This window comes from Suricata suricatta, chromosome 2, assembly GCF_006229205.1.
Source record: "Suricata suricatta isolate VVHF042 chromosome 2, meerkat_22Aug2017_6uvM2_HiC, whole genome shotgun sequence".
NCBI classification, from domain to species: domain Eukaryota; kingdom Metazoa; phylum Chordata; class Mammalia; order Carnivora; family Herpestidae; genus Suricata; species Suricata suricatta.
Window position 1 is genome coordinate 148087987 of NC_043701.1, and position 23815 is coordinate 148111801.

A 23815-nucleotide genomic window follows, 5' to 3' on the forward strand; every position below is an offset into this window, starting at 1 on the left:
AATAAATCAAGGATGATAAGGAATTTCATAAAACCTAAAAAGTCTTTCTTCTATAGATTTTCAAAACACTGAAAATAATAACATGCAGGTTTTGTTTCTGATTATGAAAAAAATGTGGGTGAAAGCCTTTAGAATGAAGGAATAGAAAAGATTTTTCTAACCATGCCACAAATATGGAAACACATAAAAATTAAGTCCATGTGACAACAACCCAACAGGCTGAAATAAATTAAAACAACTGAGAAAAATGCCTGCAACATATGACAATTAATGGTATTTCTTTTTTTTTTTTAATTTAAAGTAATTTCTACACCCAACATGGGGCTCAAACTCATGACCCCAAGGATTAAGAGTCCCATGATCTTCTGACTGAGCCAGCCAGATGCCCCAATATTTCCTAATATACAAAGAGTTATTACCAGCCAATGAAAAGTCAGAACTACTCCCAAAGAGCTAAATGGGCAGAAGAGCGAAAAAAACAATTCACAAAGCAAATAAAAATGGCCAATAAACATATGAAAACTGTTGGACCTCAGATAAATTTTAGAAATTGACACAATCCCTTGTTGGTGAGGTTTCTTATGCAAGAAAGACAATGTAAATAGAAGGATAACTTGCAACAAGTATCAAAATATAAAGTATGTATGTCTTTGGGTTATTAAATCTCACTTCTAGGAATTAATCCTAAGAAAATCATTATATATAACACATGTAATTATGTACTGCAGTATTGCTTATAAGATAATGAAAAACCAACTGTCTATAAATGGAGAACCAGTGAAATAAATTATGGTACGTAGAAGTACACACAACAGAATACTATGTAGCTATTAAAAATGTTGACAGTACACTTCCGTTTTTTTTAATGCTTTTTATTTATTTTTGTGAGAGAGAGAGAGAGACAGACAGACAGACAGACAGTGTGAGCAGGGGAGGGTCAGAGAGAGGGAGACACAGAATCTAAAGACAGGATCCAGGCTCTGAGCTAGCTGTCAGCACAGAGCCTGACACGGGGGCTCAAATCCATGAACCGTGAGATCATGACCTGAGCCGAAGTCCGATGCTTAACCAACTGAGCCACCCAGGTGCCCCCATTTACATTTTCAAAAAGAGGTCAGAGCATAGACTGGTGTTATGTTACTAATGTCAAATGGTTATACAGATTGTTACATAGAACCAACTGTAAAGATGATCACCAAAACGTTAACAATGAACTGATGATTTTTACACACTTCATAATATTTTTCTGGATTAAAAAAGTAACAAATGTGGCATTTTTACAAATATGTCACACTCATAAATAATGACAGACTCAACTGTTTTATTCCCAGCAAGGTAGATTTTTATCTATATCTAGTTTGGGTATCAAGGCCAGCTTGCTATTTCATGTTTGTTTTATTTTTTTATTACTTTATTAACTGCAGTATAACAAAGAATTTCAAAGACCCTTGGAATTTCCTGAATGATACTATCTTTGTTATGCTAAGGAGGACTCTGGGTGAGCCCCTAGATAGCTACAAGATTGGGATTTTCAACCACTGACCTCCAGGAAATGGAAGGAGAGTTGAAATTGAGATCAATGATGCGGCCAATGATTTAATCAACAATGCCTATATAATGACGCCCCAATAAAAACTCTGGACATAGGGATGCCATAGTCATGAGTTGCATATGGAGCCTACTTAAGGTCACCAAAGGTCAGTGGAGCTTCGTAGTTGGCGAACACATTGATGTGTGAGGAGAGAGATGTGCCCTGACTCCACAGTGAGAAGGCATGGAAGCTTTATATTCCCTCACAGATCTCACCCTATGTGTATTATAAACTATAGTAGCACCTTCCTGAGTTCTGTGAGTCATTCTAGTGAATTATCAAACCTGAAGGGGCTTGTGGGAGCCTCCTAGATTGGTAGCCAGCTGTTAGAGGTATAGTTGGCCTGGGGACATCCCGCCCCCAGACTTGCAGCTAGAGTCTGAAGTGGGGGCGGCCTTAGGGAGGACTTTGCCTTTAACCTGTGGGATCTACACTAACTCCAGGTAGTGAACGCCAGGATTATATTGCAGCACACCTAACTGCTGTCAGAACAGTTGGGTTAACACAGAACAGTAACCTTCTTGAGTAATGATATAATACTATTTTCTATGACTGATACTTTTGAGAGTAAAGTAAATGTCATAATTTGGTAAACAGCCAGTAGCTTTGATCACATTTTGTGATTTTTCTACCATAAACAATAAAATGCAATAAATGCTTCTCCTTCTTGGGCACCAAGTGGCTCCTTATCTATGTTATTCATGCAGCTCTCCCAAGCTATACTCCCACATCTGTGCACCACTACTAAAGCATTCACTACCATACTGCATTTTCTATGCTTCTCTCTCATAAGCCAATTTGTGAATTCCAAAGTAGGGACCACATCTTATTCACCTTTGGATTCCCAGAGTCTATCACAGTGCCTACAACATGGCATATGCCTCACAAGTTTGGTGAATGAATGAGTCAACGGAATAGCTCTATCAAAATCACTTCTGCAAAGGAAGGTGCTTAAAGGTGCTTTGGTTTGAAACTTCATAGTCATTTTGGACTGTTCCATCTCTCCATTCAACTATATACTATGCCTGGTAGATCGAAAAGATTTTTACAGGAAAATACCAAATAAAAATAAGAATTACACATACACAAAAAAGGATGGTGCCAAACACTGTTTTTCTCTTCAATCTTTGTGGTCTCTTGTTACAACAGAACATGAGAAATCCAAGTTTGAAGGAATAACTTATCTCCATAGTCAGAATGCTTATCGTTTTTAAAATCACTTACCTTTTAATCTAGCATCACCCCCAAAGGCACCACAGCCCCAGTTTCCTGTGGCCACTGCAGAAAGATTCTCTGAAGAAACTCCAGGACGGAGAAATCCACAGTAAGCCTGCAGGATGAAAGAAACATCACAGTGTATGAGTAACTAGACACTAATAGTATTTCTGACTGATGCACTAAGATCAGTAGCTATTACCAAGATTATGTTCTATCTTTTGCTTTTTATTTTAGGGGCCAAAGTAGAGGGAAAACCAGAAAATCCTGGGATTATATAATAAGAGAGTAAAAAATGATCAATTCTAGTATTTATTTGTTTTGTTGCTGGGCCAAAGCCCTTAAACAGGTCTCAGTTTCTTTATCTGATTCAAACAAATATAAATGAAAATATCAAAGGTATTTCAAGAACTGACGGGATCCTAATTACAAACTACCAGGAACTAAGGAAGGAAAGGCACTTAACACATAGCTTTATTTGAAGGCTTCTGAACACCATTTTCCCCCATTAAGGTAAAGAGTTATTACCACTGTGCTTCCTTAGTACTTGTTCTCCGAATTACTGGGACTAGATTAATAATTGTGATTAGCTTTTAAACATGCTCCCTGCTACTGAAATGCTTAACAATGAGCAAGCAACTATATATATATATATATATATACACACACACACACACATATACGAGTGTGTGTGGGGGGGGGGATTCCTATACCTGGTTATAAAATAATCTTTAAGATTCCCTCTAGCTCCAAGATTCTCTGGTTTCACAGCTCTGCTTTAAGCTAGAATACTTTAACATCTGCTAGTCACTTCAGAAAACTATGATCTATCCCGAGGACACTGGTAAAGTCTTACTTAGAACAATAGCTAATCTTGTACATGAGAAGACTGCAGTTTAGGCCCCAGAGCTGTAGGTTTCCATTTCTTTGCTGCCAGTCTAGTTGGTCTTTCTTAGTTTCTGAAATTATCAGACTATATTAAGAGGTTTAATGTAATAGCACAGCAAATCTCCCCTGAGTTCTCTCAAGCAGCAAAGCCTAAAATACAGCTTATGTAGAACAGTAAATAAAATAAAAAGAATGATCTGTGACAAATGTTCCTAGAGAAAACCAAGAATAAAGAAAGATGCTTCCATGAAACGACACACATAGAAATATAGTAAATTGCTCTCTGAAGTTTCCACAAAGGTATAGAAATTTATTTTACACACCGTCTGGATAGATTAACAAGGCTATTCCTTCCACCCCCTCCTAGGCTGTAAATCCTGACAGATATTAATTGTAAGTTGGTACCAGATCATTATTCAATGCTGTGGAACAGAGCTTACACTAGAACTCACAAATTACCTGTATAATCAGATGCATGGAGCTTCTGAAAATCTCTTTCAGATCAAAAATATCAAAGAGCTCAATTTTTTTTGAGCAGGTTCTTAAAAGATATAGAGTCTCTGCCTTTATGTCAACAAGAGGGAGGAAAAAACTCTGTCAGAATACACATAACTTTGCCACTTGTCTTCCTGTCAAATTCTCCTTAACAGGCCTACAGGAAGACGACGATTTCTTAACCTCCTTTTGGTGCTGCTTCTCTTTTATACTGTCAGAATGGCTTTAGTCTCTTCCTACTGCTATCTCTACATATCTGGGTGACTCTTCTGTAATGAGCAAACATACCTTAGTGAAAGTAGAGCCTAACAACAGAGAATTTGAAATATTTATATTATTAGAAGAAACATTTAATAATTGTATTATTAGAAGAAGCATTTAATATATTCTATATCTAATATTTATATTATTAGAAGAAAAGTCTAATGTAAAGTGCTAACCAATTGTACTAAAAAACAAAACAAAAAACTCCACACTATCTTGAAAAATGACCATAATAGAAATTATAAAACTGAAATTAACTGGCATTTCGTGTTTTGATCAAATCAAATAATACTTTAAAAAGTTAACCAGAAATTAAAAGATATAAAACATTACTGAGTAATTAAATATAAAGAATAACTATTTGGGGCGCCTGGATGGCTTAGCTAGTTGAGCGTCCAACTTTAGCTCACTCAGGTCATGATCTCATGGTTCATGGGTTTGAGCTCTGCGTGGGCTCTGCTCTGGGCTTCTCACCTCAGAGCCTGGAGTCTGTTTTGGATTCTGGCTCTCTCTCTCTCTCTCTCTCTACCCTTCTCCCATTCATATTCTCTCCCTCTCTCTCTCTCAAAAATAAACATTAGGGTGCCTAGGTGGCTCAATCGGTTCAAGTGTCCAATTTCAGCTCAGGTCCTGATCTCACTGTTTTTGAAGTTGTGCCCAGCAATAGGCTCTGCACTGACAGTTCAGAGCCTGGAGTCTGCTTTAGATTCTGTCTGTCTGTCTGTCTCTCTCTCTCCTTCTCTCTGCCCATCCCCTGCTCACACTCTCTCTCTCCAAAATAAACATTAAAAACTTTTAAAAATAAACATTACAACATTTTTAAAAAGAATAACTTTTTATAGTGATTAAATACAAAATTCTTTTATTCTGTTTAAACCAAGAATTTCCAAGGTCAGACATAAGAGAGAAGCAGAAAGCTCTTCTGATTCTCACTTAGAGGGAAACCCATGCTTCTCCCTTCTGCAGTAAGGAGAGAGAGATCCCTCAAAGCTAGAACCAAAGCAGGGTCACTAATCAGGGAATTATTTCCTTTTACAGTGATAATGAATCCCTTTAGTAAGTAACAAATAAAGATCACATAAGGCTAGAGACTTCAAAAGAGTTGAGTTGCCAAGTCCTTATTTCATAGGGAGAGGTACTAGGAATTCTCAAGAGCTCCATGCTGGCAACAAATATATCCCCTCACCCACACCCACCACCAGAGAACTTGAGGCGACTTATCAAAGCAGAAAGAATAAAAAGAAAGCCAATTCAAACTCTGCAGTTGCATCCTGACCTGATAATCACCAATGACAGAGCTATTTAGTTTTACTGATAAACTACTTTAAAGAGAAAAAGAGGAAGCATTCATCCTTAGGACAGTAAGGAAAGAATATCAAAGAACACTCATCTCAGAATGGGTTTTGATGGGAAGGGAAGAAGAGAAGGAATATAAAGGTTAATTCTGGAATCTCGAAGGTTACAATGGGAAGCTTTGAGAAAAGCAAGAGGCAGGAAGAAAATACTGGTACCTAGAGTTAAAAAGTAGAATCTAGCCAGGAAGTGATGAGATAAAGATAGAGATATAGGATGGAAGCAAAGAAAGTGAAAAATAAAACAAAAACAAAAACAAAAAAAACCAGTTATAAAAACCTACAGGCCCAGAACTGGACCTGGGAAATAGATGGTACTCAAGGGAATAGTTGCTCACAAAAATCTACACATACACATGCATGAGCACACACACACACACTTAAGTAAGAACCTAGAATCTCTTTTGCACTACTGGTAGGAATGCAAACTGGTGCAGCCACTCTGGAAAACAGTATGGAGGTTCCTCAAAAAATTAAAAATAGAACTACCCTACAACCCAGCAACTGCACTACTAGGTATTTATCCAAGGGATACAGGTGTGCTGTTTCAAAGGGGCACGTGCACCCCACTGTTTATTAGCAGCACTATCAACAATAGCCAAAGTACAGAAAGAACCCAAATGTACACCAATGGAAAAATGGATAAAGAAGATGTGGTATATACATACCATGGAATATCACTAGGCAATCAAAAAGAAAGAAATCTTGCATTTGCAACTACAAGGATGGAACTACAGGGCGTTATGTTAAGTGAAATTAGTCAGTCAGAAAAGACAAACATATGACTTCACTCATAAGAGGAATTTAAGATACAAAACAGATGAACATAAGGGAAGGGAAGCATAAATAATATAAAAACAGGGAAGGGGAATAACAGAAGAGACTCTTAAATATAGAGAACAAACAGAGGCTTATTGGAGGGGTTGTGGGAGGGGGTAAGGGGCATTAAGGAATCTACTGAAATCATTATTGCACTATATGCTAACTTGATGTAAATTGAATAAATAAATAAATAACTCAGGCTTCAGCATCAAGTTTAGCAGGCTCAAGTAGATAAAATGTCTTTCATTATAATGTAAATACATTATACTGCTAGCTGGATTAATAACTTACAATTATTGTTCCCAAAGAGTCGCTTATTTGGAGACAATCTACCACTAGTCTAACTTAAATTAGCATATGGTCGGTACCACTACTGATTTTCTGAGGTCTTAAAATATTATGATTTCTTAAAAACAAACATAATATTAAAAGATCCTTAAGAATCTTTTGGAATAAAATATTATTAATCAAGAGTGTTAAAATTGTCCTTAGAGAGGTGCCTGGCTGGCTCAGTCAGTACAGCACATGACTCTTGATCTCAGGGTTGTGAGTTCAAACCCCACATTGGGTATGGTGCCCACTTAAAAAAAATTATCTTTAGATTAAATAATAACAATTTTGCAAAATATCATCTTTTGTAAACTTTTTTTGCTATTTGATTAAATAACAAAGAGGTTTATTACTACATTATGTATAATGAGAAAAACTTGGGACTACCGAATTGTTCAAAAATAGTAGTTTAATTGTAGTATACCAATCCAACCAGTTTTATGGTCATTAAACATATTATTATGAAGATATTAGAAAGTGTGAAAAATATTTACAATATATGGTCGAATAGGTAAAATACAAAGTTATAGGCAACTTTTGAACACTTTTATGAAACTAAATATTCATATGGAAGGACTTACAAAAATGAAAACAACTATTTGAAAGGTAGGAGTACAAATGACTTTTTTCTCTTTAGAATAATTGAGGTTGCCTGGGTAGCTCAGTAGGCTGGGCATGTAACTCTTGATCTTGCCTCAGGTCAAGAGATTGAGCCCTGCGTTGGGCTCTGCCCTGCGTTGGGCTCTATACTGACAGCATGGAGCCTGTCTGGTATATTCTCTCTCTTTCTCTCTCTCTCTCTCTGGCTCTCTGTCTCCCCCACTTGTGCAGGAGCGTGCAATCTCTCTCTCAAAATAAATAAATAAACATAAAAAAAGTCCTTTAAAAATAAATAAAACAATAAAATAATTGTAACATTACTAAATAGATTTTGCTTGTTGAAATGCTATATAAAATGAAAGAATCATGCAGACCTTAGTTTCCTTATGTGTGAAATCAAAGATTGGATTAGGTATCTGGTTATTCTGATTCTTTATATTAAGAGATTGAAGGAAAAACTCACTAAAACTGATACATTTTGGGCTAATATTTCTTAAAAGTGACCCATACAACTGACCCTTGAACAAGGTAGGTTTGAATTGCATGATCCACTTATATGCAGATTTTTTTGATAAACACAATACAGTACTATAAATGTATTTCTCTTTTCCTTATGATTTTCTAAATAACATTTTCTTTTCTCTAGTTTATTTTAAGAATACAGTATATAATACATATAACACACAATCTATGTGTTTATTAACTCCTTATGCTGTCAGTAAGGCTTCCAGGCCATAGTAGGCCATTAATAGTTAAGTTTTGGGGGAGTCAAAAGTTACATGTAGATTTTCTGCTGTGCAAAGGATTGGTACCTCCAATTTCTGAGTTGTTCAAGAGCCAACTGTAGTTAAGAAAATATGATAAATGACCGGATTGTTGAATGCCTCCTCCAGTCTAACACTCTCCCAGCTGAGCTACCTTGGCTACGCCAGATGCTGAACTGCTTCAGCTCAGGTCATGATCTCAGGGCTCATGGATTTGAGCCTCACATCTGGCTTTGTGCTGATAGCGTAGAGCCTTCTTTGGATTCTCTGTTTCCCACTCTCTCTCTCGGCCCCTCTTTCACTTGCTTCTCTCTTTCTCTCTCAAAAATAAATAAACACTAAAAAAAAAAAAAAAAAAAAGATACCAGTAGCTAGTACTGAATGGTTTTGCTGACCAAGCTCTGGCTTAATAACAACCTCTTTCCAAATTTGTTGATGGGTAATAACAAAAAAAACCCAATAAAAACAATTCTAAAAAGAATAAATGGTGGTGATTTCCTGTTAGGGTGGTCTGTTTGCTTCATTCAATTTCTGATCCAGAAGCCTCCACAAAATATATTCATTACTTAATCTTACTTGAATGAATCTAACATGGCTAAATACAACTTTTCACAGATGATTTCTTTCTTCCCTTGCTGAGCTATATGCCACTTTTGCAAGCTAGAGTCATAAATCTTTCCAACTACAAAGATAATTCTCCTCTAGAAAGTCACCCAGCCGATTTCTCACAGAACTGAACATTGCTTCACAGCATCTGTTACATAAGCTTCTTCCTTTAAAAACCAACTCTGCTTGCAGGTCACAATGTGGGTCAAATAGGACAGGTGGAGCCTAAATGGAGAAGACTATTTCCAAAGGGAATAAAACACTTTGTGGGATTTCCCTTTCAATTTTACCTGACGATTAATGCCTAAAAGTAGCAAAAAAGCCCATAGAGTTCAGAGATCCACACTGAATTCTAATGGTGAAAACTGGTCTTATGCTCTGTTGCTTCCTAGATAAAATGAGTTTTTCTATTCCTGCCCACTTAAAAAAGTAGAACTGTGCAAGTCATCTTTAAAGTAATTTAATATAGGGGCGCCTGGGTGGCTCAGTCGGTTAAGCCTCCGACTTCGGCTCAGGTCAGATCTCACGCTCGTGGGTTCGAGCCCCGCGTCAGGCTCTGTGCTGACAGCTAGCTCAGAGCCTGGAGCCTGCTTCAGAGTCTGTGTCTCCCTCTCTCTCTGCCCCTCCCCCTCTCATGCTCTGTCTCTCTCTGTATCAAAAATAAATAAAACATTTTAAAAAAAATTTAAAGTAATTTAATATAGACTTCTGCTTTAAACCTAAGTTTACAAAACACAGTAATATGTACAACACTAAACTTAATAGTCTCTCAAAGTTGTGCTGTCAGTTTATGTAAAACTCCGTTGCTGTACTAATATTCATAACTCTATTTTAATAGGTAAATATAACCAATAAATAATGGAATGCTTTTATTTAGAAGGCCCAAAGTTATTTGAATTAGTTCTCTATTAACTTGTCTATGACATTTAACAAAATCATCTACTGTTTTCTTCTTTTTCAGTGAAAGAATTAGAAAACCAATTCTCAGGGGCACCTGGGTGGCTCAGTCAAGTTAAGCGCCTGATTTTGCCTCAGGTCATGATCTCACAGTTTTGTGAGTCTGAGCCCTGCACTGACAGCCTGGAGCCTGCTTAGGATTATCCCTTTCTCTCTGCCCCTCCCCAACTTGTGTATATACGGGTCTCTCTCTCTCAAAATAAATAAATAAACTTTAAAAAAAAGAAAACTAAATCTTGGCTAAAAGAGAAAATGTTTTGGAATATAGCAATGAATTAAAGAACATATATTTATCAAGTTTGTTCCCATGTGCCAGGCCCTGAACTAGGTGCTTTCTCAATGTTAGCCTATGTATTAATGAGGTACTTGTGCTATTTTCTTATCTTATAGGAATTTTATAAAGAGGTTAGGGGGAAAGCCCTCAAATTTCCTTTAAAAAGTATATCAAACAAAAAAGGATATTGAGAAAAGCAAGCAACTGGAAGCTTGCTCATAGTATAGGATAGTGATTTTAAAAGAAAAGAAAGATGGGGCACCTGGGTGGCTCAGTCGGTCAAGCGTCCGACTTCAGCTCAGGTCATGATTTCATGGTTCGTGAGTTTGAGCCCCGCGTCGGGATCTGTGCTGACAGCTCAGAACCTGGAACCTGCTTTGGATTCTGTGCCTCCCTCTCTCCCTCCCCCTCCCCCACTCGTGCTCTGTCTTTCTCTCTCAAAAGTAAATAAACTATATAAAAATTAAAAAAAAAAAAGAAAAGAAAGAGGTTAAGTAACCAAGACATATATGCTTGTAGGAGATGGTTAACAAAATGCAGGGAATATTCTAAATGATTTAAGACGGAAACCGGTAAAAAGTCCGGAAAGAGACCTAGTTATAGTAATCTCTATGTGGAAGGAGTTATATTTAAAAAAAAATTTTTTTTTAATGTTTATTTTTGACAGAGAGAGACAGAGCATGAGTGGAGGAGGGGGTAGAGAAAAGAAAGGGAGACACAGAATCCAAAGCATACTCCAGGCTCTGAGCTGTCAGCATAGAGCCTGACGTGGGGCTCAAACTCATGAACTGTGAGATCATGACCTGAGTCGAAGTCAGATGCTTAACCGACTGAGCCACCCAGGCGCCCCTAGAAGGAGTTACATCTTAAAATAGTGATTAGAAGTCAGGGGAACCCGGATACAAGTCCTGACTTCATCACTGCCCAACTTCTTGAGGCTTGGTTTATGAACTCTAAATTGGAGACCAGAAGGGTATCTACACTTCCCTGGGTGGTTAGGATTAAGTCAAACATCAAATTTAAAGTGCTAAGTAGAGTGCCTACCATATCATATGCAATCACTTAATGTTAGCTATTACTTTCACTATTGTTACTTGTATAATTAAAATTTTTTTCTACCTCCATTTTACTGAAAAGGACCTTTTATAAACTATAAATTAGACTTACTTGCATATTGACATAAATAAGGCAGGTTAAAACAGAGAACTACATACTTTCAATTCATCTGCTTCATATGGTTTTTCATCTATTCCATACATGAATTGACAGTGAACTTAGGAGCTTTTGCTAGCACGTGAAGAATCTTTAGAAAATACCTATAAATTTGTAACATTTTAAGTGATTTAAGATTATGTTAACTATATCTAAAAGTTTATCTTAAAAAACTGTGTTAGTAATTTCTAAGAAGTTTAATTAATCACCAATTAATGCATTTAACAAATATTTTTGAGAAATCCTCATAAGCAAGGCAGTATGCTTGGGACTGACTGACTTGAGTGAAATAAAACTTCTTCTGTTGTAGGTTAAAGACTCATTCTTTTCATATAAAGTGTGTCTCCTAAGGACTCTACATTCTACAAATACCTACATCCAAATTAACCTATTCACATACACAAAAGTCTCACATCTTAACATTTCTGCTGTCTTTGAGGATAGGTAAAAAGGTAAGTGCTATATAAATAAGTCAATGTAGAGAACACCGATTGGCCATGGGCAATTAAAAAAGAAAAGATTTATTTATGCCAGGGTTATTTTTTAAAATGATAATTTGCAGATAATTTCTAAAAGCGAACAATCTAGTTCCTACAGAAAAGTATTTGTGAGAACATACAATTTTATCCTAAGAATATAAATTTTTATCCTTTAAACTTGTGTAATGTATGATTATGGTTAAACACATTCCCTTTTCACATATTTCTTTTCCAACTTACTGCTTACAAACATGCCTTCTACTATCAATGACCAAGACCATGTGATAAATTCATATATGTTTAATAAGGAAACTGAAATAGATGAAAATCTAAAAATAAATCCCATTCTACTTGATATGCTATATAATAAAAACATCATGTACTTGGAAACAAGAGTTTGGCACAGTGAAAGGCTTACATTTAAAATGTACCTAACATAATAAAAAAAGATTTTGTTCTAGAATCTCTGACTTTCAGAGTCAGGTAAAGGAAAGAAATTATATTGGTTGATATACCAAACAACAGTCTTCCTGCATAGTTTTTCTGAGAATGTACTTTAAGAAGAAGAAAAAAAAAATATATGTGATATCAGTTACCTAAATGCAGCTTTGGAAAATAATGCATTTACTTCTCAAAAGTTCTTTTTAAACATTTTTTTAAGTTTATTTATTTACTCTGAAAGAGAGAAAGCGAATGTGAGCAAGAAGGGGAATATAGAGAGAGGGAGAGAATCTCGAGTAGGCCCTGCACTGCCAGCCGTACTTGGGGGCTCAATTCCACAAACCATGAGATCATGACCTGAGCTGAAACCAAGAGTTTAGCACTTAACCAACTGAGCCACCCAGGCGCCCCTACTCTTCAAAATTTTTAAGAGATCCCTTTGAGAACTCTAAACATTAAAATAATATAATAGATTATGTATTAAAAAAACCTCAACAATTAGACTCTGAAGTAGATTAGAATATAAGATAATAAATGTATTTATACTCAAAATATATACCAAGTTGTAAGAATAGTAAAAGTCGTTGTGGATTATTTGGTTGTTTATTTTACTAACTATAAGAAAGGCAAGGTGTTTGAGCTAGGATATGCTGAGCACCATAGAGACACCATTTCTGAGGTACAACCAGGCAGAAGCTGTGAAGAGGATATATTTAATGCCAGAAGTGCCAATCCCAGGGCACTCCCAATCTCCTTGCGATGGTACCCCCAGTCTGCTGTCATAATTAAAGGTCTATATAGGGTTTGGCCATGCAGAAAGAACCACAGACCTCATCTAAACAATCTCATAACTCACCTATGTGAGTTAAACAATGGTTTTCAGAATTGGATCAGTTTCCTTGGCTGTTAGTTTGAGGTAAAGCCCTAAATCTAGAGAATAGAATCAGCACTCGACTGTGTAAGAGTTTATTTATATGGTTAGCAGAAGTGAAAACCTGAATAATAGGTATGGTTCATTTTCATATTTCTGTAATAAAATTAGAAAAATGATTCTAGTAGACAGCAATGAACATTACAGAAAATCACAGATTCCATCATAAATATGCTAAATTAGCTAATCAATAAACAATTTACATGTCATTCTTACCTATAATAAAACTTAACTTTTATGGTTATCTGTATTAACCCTAATAGCATACCTTGCAGACACATCATTGAAAGAGGTGGAAAAAAAATTTTAGCGCTCATGCACTTCTATATGGTTTTAAAATAATAATGTTCCAAAGCAAGTTAAAAGTACTTGACGAGCTAAATGCATGTGTGGGGCTTAATATCAAGCAACAGTCTCTCTGGCATCAGTAATCAAGCAATTACAAAATGGAAAGTACATCTTGTACAAGCTGACAGACCCATTAAATCAGGAGAGCTGTGGGCAGACATACTGACACTGCAAGAATTACCAGAAAGCATTAATTTCAGCATTAATAAAATGGCAGTAAATAGATGACAGTTGCCAGATGAACTAAGAAATGAGGTTACTGGCCTTGTTAAGCTCACGTCTGATTTTCTCAGGCACAAACTGGTCGAGGTAGCGTCTGAAGTGAAGGGCATCAATGGCGACGATTTCAGTGCCACGCCGCTGCCAGGCGTCCCTGGGGCAGGATGGAAGGGGTAAGATGTCTACTAAGGAAAGACACTCACAAGATATAACCCTTGTGAGGTTGGGTTTCTGAGAATTTGGCAAGGTTAAAATGTTCAAAAACAAACCAATAAACCAGTAGCTATAGGTCTCAGCAAAACAGAAGTGGGGGGAAACACCAGTTTATTTTTAGATTTCAAGGCATTCACATTATAAACCATTAGGCATTAAACAGTAAAATAAAAACTTATCAAGAGATGACGAACATGACATATTGTAAACAGGTACATCATTTACACTAAGTTTCAGAAGTTAAAGGATTTGGGAGGCAAACGAAAGGAACTTAGCTCTTGGTTCTCCTTTAATACTAACGACGTGGCATTTGTATCTTGACAAAAGCCAAAAAGAAGAAAGAAAAAAAAAGGTCAAAAAGCTCATTCCTCCTTTGCTTTCAGAGATGTGCTCTTTGGGTCTTGGGTTAATAACATCACCATGTATCATTGTCATCCAAAACATAATCCCAAGAAGCCAAATGTTACCAAAAAAAATGTGTCATGATTTACTACAACATTCTACCTACTGTGCTAAACTGCAGACAGTGCAAAATTATTTTTAAAAAGACAAAGACAGTAAAGCAGACAGTAACACATTGCCTGTGGAAATAAGGATTGTTGCAACCAAATATTTTAATCAGAACAAAGGGAAAGAGACCAGGGGTTGGATTTGAGATATTACAAAGAATAAGTCTGTAAGGTTGGTGGGCAATAGCTAATTCTAACACAATGGCTCTTTTTCATTAACACATGCATGAGCACTCACACATTCACACACACACACATTTTCAGGCACCATTTCTTTTTTTTTTCCTTTCTCCAAATTTTATTTAAATTCCAGTTAGTTAATATACAATACAATATTAGTTTCAGGTGATTCATTAGTTCCAAATCTCACCCAGTGCTCATCACCACAGCCCTCCCTAATCCCTATCACCTATTTAACCCATCCCCCTACCCATTTCTCCTCCGTGAGTGTTTCTTGGTTTGCCTCTATCATCCTCCCACCATGTTCATTTGTTTTGTTTCTTAAATTCCACATATGAATACAATCATATGGTATTTTGTCTTTCTCTGGTTGACTTACTTCACTTAGGATTATACACTCTAGTTCCATCCACGTTGTTGCAAATGGCAAGGTTTCATTCTTTTTGATGGCTAATATTTCTGTGTGTGTGTGTGTGTGTGTGTGTGTGTGTGTGTGTGTATCAAATCTTCTTTATCCTACAATCCAGCAATTGCACTACTGGGTATTTACCTAAAGGATATAAAAATACTGATTCAAAGGGACACATGCACCCCAATGTTTATTGCAGCATTATCAACAATAGCCAAATTATGGGAAAAGCCCAAAAGTCATCAACTGATGAATGGATAAAGAAGATGTGTTATAATATATACAATGGAATATTACTTAGGCACCATTTCTATAAAAGTTTAGCCCTGGTAAACCAATTTTGTGAGGAAGCAAAAATGGCAAAGTATAAAAATATTTTTTAGTAAGAAACAGGGAGACAGGAACAGCCCAGTTTACTGCTGTTAACTGTTCTGTGGCATTAGGTAAACTTTCTCAACATGTTTCCCCACCTACTTAATCTCACAGAAAAATCCATGATAACTAAATAAGCCAGTTAAAGGCTTTAAGCTCTAATAAGAACTTATTCTAAATAAGTTAGGCCTTGGAGGTGAATCTCTACTGAGTGCTTACATCCGGTAGCTGAAAGGTAAAGAACAAGAGTTCTGGGGAGCTTGGGTGTCTCAGTCAGTTAAGCATATGACTTCAGCTCAGGTTATGATCTCATGGTTTGTGGGTTTGAGTCCCACATCGGGCTTTCTGCTGACAGCTCAGAAGCTGGAGCCTGCTTTGGATTCTGTGTCTCCCTCTCTCTTTGTCCCTCCCGTGCTTGTGCTCTCTCTCTCTCTCTCTCTCTCTCTCAAAACTAAAATAAACACTAAAAAAAAAAACAAAAAAAAAAACAAGAGTTCTGCCCTTCTTGTTCTTGGCTTAGACTTTAGGCTTTTATTTCTCTGTTCTTCCCTTTTATATATGGAGATGGTAATACTATTTTAACTATTAATGAACCTGTAATATTGAACATAAAAAGGCAGTTACATTTCTGAAATAAGAGTAGATGGGAGACAGAATTTACTAGGTCAGGCCCACATTCCTTAGCTTTTGGTCAAGTGATACTAGTCAGAAGTGAACTCACCTTTCACTACCGTCTTCGTGACTTCGAGCCCAACGATATGTTTCAGCATAGCCTGTGTATTCACTGTACTGTTCAGTTCCTGAAACAAACAATCTGCCATTAATTTTTGGGAAGATTTTTCTTAAAAGCTGCATGTTCTAAAGGGTCTTGATAATAACCTTATTTCTCCTTTTCTAGAACTACCTTATTGGCAAATGTCAACTGAAACAAAAACCAAAAAACCTCACTGGTCTTACTGACTTGCTATTATTTTCTGTAAGGAAGAAAATGACACCTATAAAAGCCACTGCAATGTTTACTGTACAGAGATCAACGTCTCAATCAAAAGGGAAAACGATATATGCTCTGCCATATTCATCTCTCATGAGGGACGCCTAGGTGGCTCCCTCGGTAAAGGATCTGGCTCCTGCCTTCGGCTCAGGTTACGATTTTACAATTCGTGAGTTTGAGACCCACATCAGGCTCTGTGCTGATAGCACAAAGCCTGCTTGGGATTCTCTCTCTCTCCCTCTCTCTCTGCTCCTCCCCTACTTGTGTCCTCTGTTTCTTTCTCTCACAAAATAAACAAAAAAATTTTACATAAAAAAATTTTCTTTTGTGAGGAGTACACTGTTTTTATGAAGGTCCAATGTCTTCAATATCAGTAATCTGATGGTAATGTTTAGTTTGTACTATTGAGAAGGCAATTTTACAAAAAAACATTCCCTGCTAAAAAGAAGTGTCATTAAAATTAAATCTAGGACTTGCCTATCAATATGTAAGTTATTTCAAAGGGCTTCGTAAAACCAGTATATTGTGGTATGAGAAGGGGAGGGAAAAAAAAAGCACAATTAAAATTCACCTGATGAGAACATGCACTACCAAGGCTGCCAGATAACAGAGATTTCTACTTTAATTTTAAAAAGTTTCCGAGGCACCTGGGTGGCTCCGTTGGTTAAGCATCTGACGTCAGCTCAGGTCATGATCTTGTGGTCTGTGAGTTCGAGCCCTGCATTGGGCTCACTGCTGACAGTTCAGGGCTGGGAGACTGCTTCAGACTCTGTGTCTCCCTCTCTCTCCCTGCCTCTCCCCTGCTCATGCCCTGTCTTTCTTGCTCTCAAAAATAAATAAAACATTAAAAAAAGGAGATTTTATTTATTTAAGTATAATCTCTATACCCAATGTGGAACTTGAACTCATGACCCTGAGATCAAGAATTACATGTTCCTCCAACTGAGCCAGCCAGGCACCCACAGAGATTTCTACTACATCAGACCTGGAAATATCAGGAGGTATGATTTATTATTTAACTAAATAAAATCATTCCAATTCCCACAATCAGCTTACTAATCACTTAACTTTTCAGGAATCAACAAAACAGTAAAATGAGAAGCTGAAAACCCTGAACAAGATAATACTTTTTATATGTAAAAAAGAAATTTAAAAAGAATAAACAAGACATTGAAAACTAATATTACTGGCTTTTTTTAGTCCAAGTGTGCTAATTTTGACAGTAAATAAAATGCAAGCAGACTTACTTTTTCAATTTTTTAGAAGTGTTTTTTATTTATCTTTGAGAAAGACAGAGGGAGAGAGAGAGCACCAAAGAGGCACAGGGAACAAGGGGGCACAGAATCTGAAGCCGACTCCACGCTCTGAGCTGTCAACACAGAGCCCGATGCAGGGCTCAAATCTGTGAACTTACAAGATCATGACCTTAGCTGAAGTTGGACGCTCAACTGACTGAGTCACCCAGGTGCCCCCTGGCTTTTTCAGACAGCTAGAGCAGTATTTATTAACAAGACTACTCATAAAACAAAGGTCCAGTACTGAAGAGATTTGTGACAGACTTAATATTCAGGGAAAAACTGCTATTAGAATATACAGTATTTCAGAAAAAATATACTTTATAAAAACAGGAAACAAGGAGTGCCTGGTGGCTCAGTTGGTTAAGTGTCCAACTCTTGATTTTAGCTGGTGCTATGGTCTCAGGGTTCATGGGATTGAGCCCTGGGTCAGACTCTGTGCTGACAGTGTGGAGCCTGCTTGGGATTTTCTCTCTCCCTCTCTTTGCCCCTACCCTGCTCTGTCCTTCTCTCTCAAAATAAATAAACTTAAAAAAAAAATAAACAAACTTAAAAAAACAGAAAATAGATTTAATAAAAATAAAAGAACACAAAATCAAGTCATGACATGCTAACTATGAACTATCAATTCTTCATCCAAAAGCAAATTAATTTCATTTTAGGGGTCAGTTTAACTTCTTACAGGAGACTTAAACAACCTGATGCTTTTATACACAAAAGAGTACTAAATGTCATGATTATGACTACAAATGGCCTCTACATTTAACTATTAATTTAGAGACAGAGAACAGAGAAACATGTTAAATACCACCATGAAAATGTAATCAGCAATATTTAGACCATGGGAAACTCTACAGGACCAGAAGTCTGGGCTGCTTACAAAAAATGTATAAGGAAAGTAAAAGAGAGAGGAACCTATGAAGTAAAAGAAACAAACATGACAACACTAATCATAAGTGAGAGTAGTAATAGTAATATTGGATAAATCAGACTTTATGTGAAGGAGTATTGTGAAAGATAAAGAATACTTCATAATGATAAAAGGGTCAATTCACCAGAAAGACATAACAATTATGTTTTTATTTTGAATTCACATTTGAAAATTTAATGAAATTCATCACATTAACAGATATTAAAAGTTGGAGAAAAGATAAAATTCAACACCCATCATGATTATTCTCAGCAAAACTGAGAATAAAAAAAAAAGAACTTCAATTTGATTAATTACATATTGTAATTACATATGTAATTACATTACATAAAAACACAACTACCTTCATACTCAGTGATAAAAATATTCCATCTAATTCAACACTGTAGTGAAGTCCTAGCCACTGCAATAAGGGGGGAAAAAGAAATAAATAAAAGTCATGAAGAGCATAAAAAAGTTAAGTAAGACTATTCCTATTTGCAGATGTTACGAATATTCATGTAGCAAATCCTAAGGAATCAGTAGGGGAAAAAACAAAGAAAAACTCATAAATAAATGGAGTAAGATCAAAAGTATATCTATATACTAGCAACAAACAACGGAAAAATAAAACTTTTAAAAACCCATTAATCATACCATCAAAAATCATAAAATACTTACTTAGGAGTAAATGTAACAAAAGATGTAGAAGACACCACTAAGTAGAGAAGATTTAAATAAATGGCAACCATGATTAAGGGCTCAAAGACTCAGTACTGTATTTTTCAATACTGTAATTGCAAATTTTCCTCAATTCTATTAATATTCCTAGTAGGCTTTTTAAAAAATAGTAATTGAGATGGGGATTCTGAAATTTGAATGGAAATGCAAATAACCGAAAATAATGAAAATATATGTGAAAAAAGAACAGAATTGGAGGATTCAACTCCCTGAGTTTAAGATTTACTTAGTTGTAACCTAAGGAAAGATCAATGAAACTAAATAGAATTCATAGATAAATCCACACTTGTATGGTCAACTGGCTTACAACAAAGGTGCTAAAACAATCCATTGAGAGAAAGGATTATCCTTCCAACATGTTATTTCAACAATTAGATATTCAAACAGAAAAAAGATCATAACTTTAACTACTACCTCACACTATGAATAAAAATTATTTTGAGACAAAATAGCAGGCATTAACATAAAACCTAAAGGTATAAGACCCCTAGAAGAAAACACAGGAGAATGACTTTAAGACAGTAGAGGTACATAAAGATTTCTTAAACAAGACAAAGAAAACAGTAACCTTAATAAAAATTTTTTAAAACTAGATTAGATCAATATTAAAACACTTTTAGGAAAATGCTGAGGCAAGACTGAAGGAAAAATATTTGGAAAATAAATATCTGACAAAAGACTTGGGTTCAGAATACTGAAGAATTCCTAGAAGTCAATAAAAATATACAAATAGTCCAATCTAGAAAAACAAGCAAAAGACTTAACCATAAACATCACAGAGGAAGATACAAAACTGGCTAATGACTACATGAAATACTGGTGAATATCACTAGTCCTAAGGGGAATGATTAAAACCCTAGTGAGATACCACTATGTATCCAACAGAACAGCTAAAATCAGAAAGAATGACAAAAACTAAATGTGGACAAGGATGTCAGCTTAACTCCACTGAACAGGTTTGCTTTTTGCAGTAGCAAGGCTTAGAAGTTATGAAATCACATTTTGTGTGTTCTAGGTTTGTGCAAATGAGAACAAAGGAAGACTAGAATTTATGCTGTGATGTTGAATGACAATGAAAGGTAGCCATAGGAATTTATGGTTGTTTGTTGGTGTATATATATGCATGTGTGTACTTATACCATATACGTCCTGGCTCTGATTATGAAGGCATGGAAGCAATGACACTCTTCGTAGCAGTAAGCAATAACCAATTCAAATCCTGATTTCTAAAAATTACTCTATATCCATGACTCCTAGGAAAAATGACTGAATCTAGGGGCAGGGAATATACAAGATTGAGTTTAGAACATCTTTTTATGCCCAAAAAAGAAGGATCATTAAAGAATGATGGGCACATGTCAAAGGAACACAGTCGCCAACTGAAGGCACTCCCACTGACCAAATCTGGAACAATGTAGCATCAAAACAGATGACAGTAATGGAAAACACACTGAATAAAAATCCATGTGTCTATACAAATATTAATATACATAAATAAGAGAGAATGGAAAATCCTTCCTTACAGTAGAGTGCCAACTACTAAGTGTAGAAGGAATGATGGAGGTAAGAAAATGGGTGCTAAAATTAGTGGCCGAATGTTTGATGAGGACAGGATATTTAGAGTTTCAAAGTATGTAAAATATATAACGACAAATTAATTTGAAAGGGAAAATACTAACTTGATAGTGAAGAACCTGGAACATCCTACCTCATACAAGTTCGGACACTTAATATCACAGATGCTGGGACAAAGTGGTATTACGACTCTCCTCAAAAGATACATTAGTGCAGGACACATCATTTCAATGGGATTCCTACCAAAATGAATAAACTAAATCTAGTTACAAAGAAACACTGGGCAAACCCAAAATAAGAGACAATCTGCCAAGTAATTGCCTTATATATTTTAAAAATACCAAGGTGAACAAATACAAGGAAAGGCTGAGAAACTCTTCTGGTTTAAAGAAGGCAAGCAAGATGTGATCCCGGACTGGAGTAGACTAGGGGATAAAAGCTACAAAGAATATAATTATGTTAACTCACAAAATAAAAATGAAAATATTGACTAGGAACTAACTAATAAATTTAAATTTCCCAATTTTAATAACTTTACTGTGCTGATTTAATAGAATTTCCTAGTTATTCCTAGTATTTGGGGTAAAAGGGCACAAAGTTGGGGCACCTGGGTGGTTCAGTCAATTAAGTGTCTGACTTTAGTTCAGGTCATGATCTCATGGTTTGTGAGCTCCAGCCCTGTGTTGGGCTCTGTATTGACAGCTCAGAGACTGCTCTGCTTTGGAGTCTGTGTCTCCCTCTCTCTCTCTAGCCCTCTCCCACTCACACTCCGTCTCTCAAAATTAAACATTAAAAAGAATTTAAAAATAAATTAAAAAATAAAAAAGAGAAAGACTTGTATCTAAAATATATAAAGCATTTTCAAAACTCAATAGTAAAAAAAAAAATAACCCAATTACAACATGGTACAAAAAGATGGTTTCATGTATGTAGCCATATGTCAAAACTTACCTAATTGTACACCTTAGATATACACTTTAAATAACAAGCAAAACAGGAAGAACACTGTACTGGGGTTAAAATAGTAAGTCCAGAAAGACTTAATCTGAAAGTATTATGCAATTGACACATATAAAAAATTCACATTTACAAGGACAGTGTGGCGTGGTAAAAGGAGCACCACACTGAGATTAGGAGACATGAGGGACCCAAAGTGAATCCTTAAGTAACCAAGTCCCTCAGGGGACTTCATTTCAGCATCTGAAAATCGGGCTTGTTAATCATTCTTATTTTGTTTACTTCACAGAATTGCTTGGAAAGGCATACGAGTTTAAAAGTCTTCAAAACCATAAAGCAGTTAGTATTGGTGTCATCAAACTTAACTTTATAAGGAGGCAGAGAAACCAAAGACATATGACTTCATTTATGTGAGGTTTAAAAGCAACCTGGTCTACTGACCCAACTGGAAATAAAGACAGCTAGGAATAGTCCTGTTCCTTTCTATTTTTTGTCCAGCAGTGGGCAAGCTTCGTTTTCCTCATTTATAAAAAACAAAACAAAACTGCCTGCTCCGATCTTTTAACTGTGAAAACAAACAACTGTTCTGTCTTTTCAAAAGAAAGTTGTTGAAAAATATAAAATACCAATTATTATATTTCTATTTTAGGTTAAGATGATTTTAGTCTTCTTTCCTAAAAGAAATAAGATTAAATATTTACTTCAGGTATGGGAAATCAAAGATGCATATACAGATGCTTTTGCTCTAAGAAAATTAAATCCTGGGTTTTCTGAGTAGACATCTTTCAAAGTTATGTGAACTTTCTGTTCTGAAAAACAGATACCCTTGTTTTAAATTCAAATTTATCGGTAAACTATGATGAAATACAAAGGTAAATAGTGATAATAGTGAACAAGAGAAGACTGAATGACCTTTGTGGTAGCTCTCTGTGAGTACAGCCTGTAAGACTTCAGCCTCACAGACAAATCTTCACTTAAGGAAAAATGAAGGAATCCATTAGAATCTTTGCAAGAGTTCATGACACACTAATGAGTTTTTAGATTTAGTAAGAAATGTTCTTATTTTCTCTTACAAGTAATGAAAATTTATGATGAACTTAGGAAAAAATATTTGAAGATTGAGAAAATTCTATGTATCTATGGGTTGTGCCCTTGGAAGGAAGGTTTATATGAAAGCAAAGCTACCTACCCTGCTTTTCTGAGGAGCACTCATACACTGGTGATTATGAAGAAGATAGAACACTAAGCTTTCATTCCCATGATTCGTAAAAATGAAGAGAAGCTAAACTCCAGCTGAGTTTGGATCTTTCCCAGTGAACTGGTATCATTTAGTTAGCAATAGGCTGTTTCTGTAGTGATGGGCCTTCAGTGTTGTTGCTTGGTAAGAAGCATCAATCCCATAAGCAGTGGTTTACACTTTTCTACTTTCTAGCAGATCTGCTGACACTCACAAAAGATGTAAGGATCTGTGATATGTCGGGCAATTCTATTCACCAGAGGACAGGTTTTATTTTAAAGGTACTAACATTCTGCTCAGCAAGTTTCATGTCTAGGCATCTGTTTTAAGTGCTCACCACACAGAAACAACAAAACAAACTCCCAGAACCATGGTAACACCCTTTGGTACTAAAGCTATCTTACTGGATGATGTAGAATAACATGAAAAAGGGTAAAAAAAAATGGGGGGGGGAGAGACTGGAGTTTCTTCCTTCTATCTATATTTACTGAAAGGTTTTACTCATAGCTGCCTCCAGGGAGGATCACAGCAAATAGAGGGATAACACTATCTGGATAAACACGATTTGCCTGTTTGCATGACCTGTTTCATATTCATTTCAAAGTCTGATACCAACCAGATACCCCACAATGATGATA

The 23815-nt window shown here is 36.0% G+C and overlaps 1 protein-coding gene across 3 annotated transcripts in view; it reads right to left on the bottom strand.

Annotated features, from left to right (window-relative positions):
• Positions 1 to 23815, bottom strand: part of PARG (poly(ADP-ribose) glycohydrolase) — a 118561-nt gene that overhangs the window by 13588 nt on the left and 81158 nt on the right. For all 3 annotated transcript variants that reach the window (XM_029932127.1, XM_029932125.1, XM_029932124.1), the window contains exons 14-16: positions 16193 to 16271; positions 13834 to 13942; positions 2816 to 2921 (exon numbers count right to left, since the gene is read on the bottom strand). In XM_029932127.1, coding sequence (XP_029787987.1) covers positions 2816 to 2921; positions 13834 to 13942; positions 16193 to 16271 — 294 coding nt within the window. The remainder of the gene's footprint in view (positions 1 to 2815; positions 2922 to 13833; positions 13943 to 16192; positions 16272 to 23815) is intronic.